The sequence below is a fragment of the Dipodomys merriami genome, unplaced genomic scaffold, assembly GCF_024711535.1.
Source record: "Dipodomys merriami isolate MVZ:Mamm:240054 unplaced genomic scaffold, mDipMer1.0.p SCAF_52, whole genome shotgun sequence".
Lineage (NCBI taxonomy): Eukaryota > Metazoa > Chordata > Mammalia > Rodentia > Heteromyidae > Dipodomys > Dipodomys merriami.
In genome coordinates this window covers 6,354,008-6,360,041 of record NW_027206091.1, presented here as the reverse complement: position 1 = coordinate 6,360,041, position 6,034 = coordinate 6,354,008, and the positions used below count along the sequence as shown (strand labels likewise).

The window sequence follows — 6,034 nt, the reverse complement described above, 5'->3', positions numbered from 1 at the left end:
TGTCCACTGCCCACCCCGGGGCCGCGGTGCCACCTGCCAGCACTGCCCAGAGCAATTATTGACTTTGCTGTGGGGCGGGAGAAGGAGCGGGTTCTGCCCCACCATCCTGCGTCTCTGAGGAACCAGGGCTCACTGTGTCCCAGGGACTCAGCCCTGGCCGGGGCAAGGGGGGAAGTCCCCCCCTCGATCTAACCCAGCCTCCCTCAAATGCCAGTCTCTCTAGGAAAACAGCCCCGGGACACAGGAAAGCCAAAGAAAATAAAAACAACATAAAAATAACACATAATGAAAAGCTTTACTCTCATGAGTGCGGGGGTGGGAGGGTGGGCGGTGGGGGGGTGGAGATATGTTCCAGAACTCCTGGAAATAGCCAGCCTCAGGCAGGGTCCCCTAGATTCCTGGTGGCCACCAGCTTCTCAATCTGTAGTTAGACTCTATAACTAGACTTCATTGTCCTGGAGTGACTCAGTTTCCCCTTGGTGCCCCTCCTTCTCTCTCTCTCTCCCCTTCTTTCTCTTTTTCCTTCCTTTATTTTCTTCATTCTCTTTCTCTTTTTCCCTCCCTCCTTCCCTCCCTCCTTTCCTCCCTCCCTGCCCCTCTCCTTCCTTCCCTTCCTTCCCTTCCTTTCTTCCTCTTTCTTTCTTTCTTTCTTTCTTTCTTTCTTTCTTTCTTTCTTTCTTTCTTTCTTTCTTTCTTTCTCCCTGAGATTCTTTTAATCTCAGCTAGGGCTCCACCACAGCGCCACTTCCACCTTTTTCTAGGTAGTTTGAGATAAGGATCTCATGGACTTTCCTACCTGGCCTGGGATCGAACCACAATCCTCCAGATCTCAGCCTCCTGAGTATCTAGGAGGACAAGCATGAGCCACCAGAATCCAGCTACTTTTTTTTTGGTTGTTGTTGGTCGTGGGGCTTGAACTCTGGGCCTGGGCTCCGTCCTTGAGCTCTTCAGCTCAAGGCGAGCTCTCTACCACTTGAGCCACAGCGCCACTTCCGGTTTCCTGGTGGTTAAGTGGAGATTAGAATTTCATGGACTTTCCTGCCTGGGCTGTCTTTGAACCTGGATTCTCAGATCTCAGCCTCCCGAGTAACTAGGATGACAGGAGTGAGCCATCAGTGCTCAGCTTTTTTTTTAATTGGAAAAAGCCAGGAGGCCTTGAACCTCCTCTCTCCACCTCCCAAGGGTCTGGGATGGCAGATGAGAACTAAGGAGCCCAGCCTCTTTCCTCTGTGGCCGGCTTCCTCTTTGCAGCAAAGAAGACACGGAATTCAGAATGTCACAACTCTTCCTAAAACCCGGTCTTTCACAGTCTCTTTCTTTCCCTCCGCCCCAGGGCAGCCTGGCTCGTTCTGTTGTGCACCAGAACCATATTTAAGTGTGGCACCGTTTCCCTCTGGTCTTTATTTCTCAGGGACCCTCGGCCCATTGGTGCCTGGCTAAATTAGCACCCTCTCCTATCATTGATAATCCTCTTATTATCAACCCAGCCTTCCCTCCTCTTGCTTCATTTTTTTTTTTTTTGTCAGTCCTGGAGCTTGAACTCAGGGCCTGGGCACTGTCCCTGAGCTTCTTTTTGCTCAGGGTTAGCAACTCTACCACTTGAGCCACAGCACCACTTCTGGCTTTTTCTATGTATGTGGTACTGAGAAATTGAACCCAGGGCTTCATGAATGCTAGGCAAGCACTCTACCACTAAGCCACCTTCCCAGCCCCTAAGACCCAGACTCTCTGTAGCCCCGAAGGGGCTCCTACAGAAGGCTCTTATAAAAGGAGCCACGTCCACCCCCAAACATTTAACATTAGTGAAAAAGTTACATATAAATATGAATGTACCTGATATGCAAATCAGGGCCATCTATTTGGCTGGCCTGAGGTTCCCTGGGTGGGGAAACAGGAAGGACATAAAGTAAGAAAATCAAGGAATGAAGCTGGCGCCAGTGGCTCACACCTGTCCCGGTTATTCAGGAAGCTGAGATCTGAGGATCATGGTTCAAAGCCAGCCCAGGCAGAAAAGTCTGTGTGACTATTTCTTTTTTTTTTTTTTTTTGGGTCCAGTCCTGGGGCCTGAACTCTGGGCCTGGGCGCTGTCCCTCAGCTCTTCAGCTCAAGGCCAGCACTCTACCACTTGAGCCACAGCGCCATTCCGGCTTTTTTCTTTTTGTTTATGTGGTGCTGAGGAATCGAACCCAGGGCCTCAGGCATGCAAGGCAAGCGCTCTACCACAGAGCCACCTTCCCAGCCCCTGTGTGACTATTTCTAATTCATCAACAACAAAAAGAAAAAAACCAGAATCAGAGCTGTGGCTTAAGTGGTAGAGCACCAGCCTTGAGCAAAAGTAGCTCAGAGACAGAGCCTGAGCCCTGAGTTCAAGCCCCACGACTGACAAAAGAAAAGGCCAGGCAAGGCCTGGGAAGGTGGCTGAGTGGTAGAATGCTTGCCTTGCATGCCTGAGGCCCTGGGTTCGATTCCTCAGCACCACATAAGCAAAAAGAAAAAAACCGGAAGTGGCGCTGTGGCTCATAGTGGTAGAGTGCTAGCCTTGAGCTGAAGAGCTGAGGGACAGTGCCCAGGCCCAGAGTTCAGGCCCCGTGACTGGCCAAAAAGAAAAGAAAAGAAAAGGACGGTCCGCTGATCAAAGTCTTTCTGGTTAGGCACCATCACCTAGCTCTGGGTTTGCCATTGCCTCTGGAATATATGAGGCTCTGAGTTCAAATCTCAGCACCACCAAACGGGAGTATTGTATGTGTGGTTTGTTTGGTTTCTTTTCTTTTCTTTTCTTTTCTTTTTTGTCAGTTGTGGGGCTTGAACTCTGGGCCTGGGCGCTGTCCCTCAGCTCTTCAGCTCAAGGCAAGTCCCTACCACTTGAGACACAGCACCACTTCCAGCTTTTTCTGCTTATGTGGTGCTGAGAAATCGAACCCAGGGCCTCGTGCATGCAAGGCAAGCGCTCTACCACTGAGCCACCTTCCCAGGCCTTGTTCGATTGCTTAATGCAGGTGGCGCCCTCTGCTGGTGGCAGGCTTGCGGCTGAGCCGGGCCGCGGCGCCTCCACCCCAGGCCCGGTGGCCATGTGCAAAGGAAATGAGGCAAAGACCGCACGCCGTCTCTCTTTTGTTTGTTAGCTGATTTATTAGGGCACATTTTTTTTTCTCTTACTGTTTATCATTGTCCCTGCTACATCTGAATTTCTCGAGCTGTGAGAACTTTCTAGAAAAGTCCATGAGAGAAAGATTGCTGCCTCATTTCCCCCCCCCCCATCCTTCCCCCCTCTCCTGTCCTAAACCACTGGACAGTCCCTCCACTCCCTCTGCCCCTCACCCCCCCCCACCACCACTGGTATGAAGTCAAGAAAGAGGGCGTGGCCTGCTGCTGGGCCTCTAACGGGGTCCCTTGCCCCATGGGCTGCCTGAAGGAGGATGAGCAAGGGGCGGGGGAGGAGAGGCAAGAATTGGCTTGGTGGTGACACCCTGAGAAAGGCAGGGTTTGAGGGTCAGCAGTGGTAGCACACACCTGTAACCCCAGCTCTGCGTCAGGGCTTGGGAGGGGCAAGGAGGGAATGGAAATGGGGGGGGGGGAAATGGCAGTTCTAGCCAGTCCCGGAAGTACAAACAAAACCCAAAACACAACCAAAGAAAAAGTTATCAAGACCCCATGTCAGTAAGCTGGCTGTGGTGGTCCATTCATAATCATTTCTAATAGGAAGGCATAAATAGGCGGATTACAGTCCAAGACTGGGCCCAGGCCCCAAACCAAGCCAAACCAAAAACCATGGAGACCTTATCCAGCTGGACGTTGGTGGCTCACGCCTGTCATCCCAGCTACTCAGGAGGCTGAGATCTGAGGATCAGGGTTCAAAGTTAGCCCAGGCAGGAAAGTCTGGGAGCCTCTTATCTCCAACGAACCAGCAAAAAGAAGGAAGTGGCGCAGTGGCTCAAGTGGTGGAGCACCAGCCTTGAACCAAAAGGGCTCAGAGACAGTGCCCAGGCCATAAACAAAAGCAAAAAAGGGGGGGGGCTGAGTGGGACATGACTCAAGTGGTAGAGCAACTGCTTACCAGAGCTAGACCCCAAGTTCAAATCTCAGTAGCCCCTCCTTCCCCGCAGAAAGAAAAACGATTTAGAGCTGGGTCAGCTGGGTCTTGAGTCACCCCAACCTGCCGCTGTGGGGTCCTGCCTGCCCATCCGCAGCGAAGCGCTCTCCTGGGTGCCCCATTTCCATCTCCCAGGCCTGAGAGGGGTGGGAGAGCTCCCCTCAGGCCTCCCTCTGCCCCTCTCCCCCCTTCCCTTTCAGCTCCAGGCTGCTATCCACAGCCAGGGGGCTCCTGCCCCCTACCAGCCTCTGCAGAAGGTTCTGGAAGTCGGCTTGGAAGCGGGAGGAGGAGAAGTAGTAGACGACGGGGTCCACGCAGGAGTTGAGGGTGCTGAGCAGCAGCACGTAGCCCCTCCAGGTGGGGCTCACCCCCTGCACGAACCCCACTATATGGGACACATTGTAGGGTCCGAAACACACGGTGAAGTTGAGCAGCGTGGCGATCAGGAGCCCCAAAACCCGGGTCCGCCGCCGCCGGCTGGCCCCCCGGCCCAGCAGCCACACCAGGCGCCCGTAGCAGTAGCTGGTGATGAGCAGGGGTACCCCAAAAAGCAACACGGCCATGGTGAGCCGCACGGGCAACACCACGGCCAGCTGGTCATCTCGGAACTCCAGGTAACACGTCCCATCGCTTCCTTGGCTCTCGGAAGAGTTTCCAGAGAATTCCGCCACGTAGATCACGCTGCAGTGGGCCCCGGACAGCAGCCAGCAGCCCACGCTGACCATGATGGCCTGGCCCAGGCGGGGCCGGGTTCGATACCACAGCGGGTAGGCCACGCTGAGGAAGCGCTCAACGCTCACGGCCGCCAGGAAGAGGGAGGTGAGGTAGATGGTGGTGAAGAAGAGGAAGCCGGACACCGGGCACAGGATGAAGGGCAGAGGCCAGCGCAGGCCGCTGGCCGCCTCCACCATGCGGAAGGGCAGGAAGAGCAGCAGCAGCAGGTCGGACAGCGTCAGGTTGAGCAGCAGCACGTCCACGGCCACCGGGCGCCGGCGGAGTTTGCCCACGAACACCACCAGCGCCAGCAGGTTGAGCGGGAGGCCTACCATGAAGGCCACGAGGTACACAGAGAAGTAAAGCCAGTGATGGCCCACAAAATACGCCCTGTCCATGTGCGACCCCATGATGCCAGGCGCTGCAGAGAGAGAGAGAGAGAAAGTGGTCATCTGGGTGGAAAATGGGGGGGGGGGCTGGTTAACCCAGGGCTCAGGACTTCATAATAACCGTCAGTGGCTCAGGCCTGTTATTCTAACTCCTCAAGAGGCTGAGATCTGGAGGATCGCAGTTCTGAGTCAGCCTAGGGAAGGAAAGTCCCAGAAACCTTTATTTCCCATGAATCACCAAAATCAAAAAAAGCTGGTAAAGGGCTGGGAAGGTGGCTCAGTGGTAGAGCGCTTGCCTTGCATGCATGAGGCCCTGGGTTCCATTCCTCAGCACCACAAAAGCAGAAAAAGCCGGAAGTAGCTCTGTGGCTCAAGTGGTAGAGTGCTAGCCTTGAGCTGAAGAGCTGAGGGACAGAGCTCAAGCCCAGAATTCAGGCCCCACGACCAACAGCAACAAAAACAACAAAAAGCTGGAAGATTGGGCTGGGAAGGTGGCTTAGTGGTAGAGTGCTTGCCTAGCATGCGTGAAGTCCTGGGTTTGATTCCTCAGCACCTCATACACAGAAAAAGCCTGAAATGGCGCCGTGGTTCAAGTGGTAAAGTGCCAACCTTGAGCAAAAACAAAAAAGCTCAGGGATGGCACCCAGGCCTGAGTTCAAGCCCCAGAACAGGTACAAACAAATACTAAAAGAAATAAAGAAGCGTTTTATCCAATCGCCAGGAGCAATATCACGCCGGCAGCCTCTGAAAGTCACTCACCTCTCTGAGCTGGGCCGGCCTGGATTCCTGGGCTCCCAGCTTGAGCCCTGAGCGGCCCCCGGTACCCTTCTCTGGGCTCCTC

General features: G+C 54.2%; 1 protein-coding gene across 1 annotated transcript; it reads right to left on the bottom strand.

The window, feature by feature from the left end:
- Window positions 1-4,251: 4,251 nt before the first annotated feature.
- LOC138811282 (free fatty acid receptor 3-like) lies at window positions 4,252-6,034 on the bottom strand. The gene is made up of 2 exons (XM_069999017.1): window positions 5,953-6,034; window positions 4,252-5,225 (listed from the first exon to the last, which is right to left on the bottom strand). The coding sequence occupies exon 2, from the start codon at window positions 5,212-5,214 to the stop codon at window positions 4,252-4,254; it is 963 nt and encodes a 320-aa protein (XP_069855118.1). The 5' UTR covers window positions 5,215-5,225; window positions 5,953-6,034.

Coding starts and splice junctions, on each gene's coding strand:
- LOC138811282 (XM_069999017.1), bottom strand. CDS start 5,214: ATGGGGTCGCACATGGACAGGGCGTATTTTGTGGGCCATCACTGGCTT.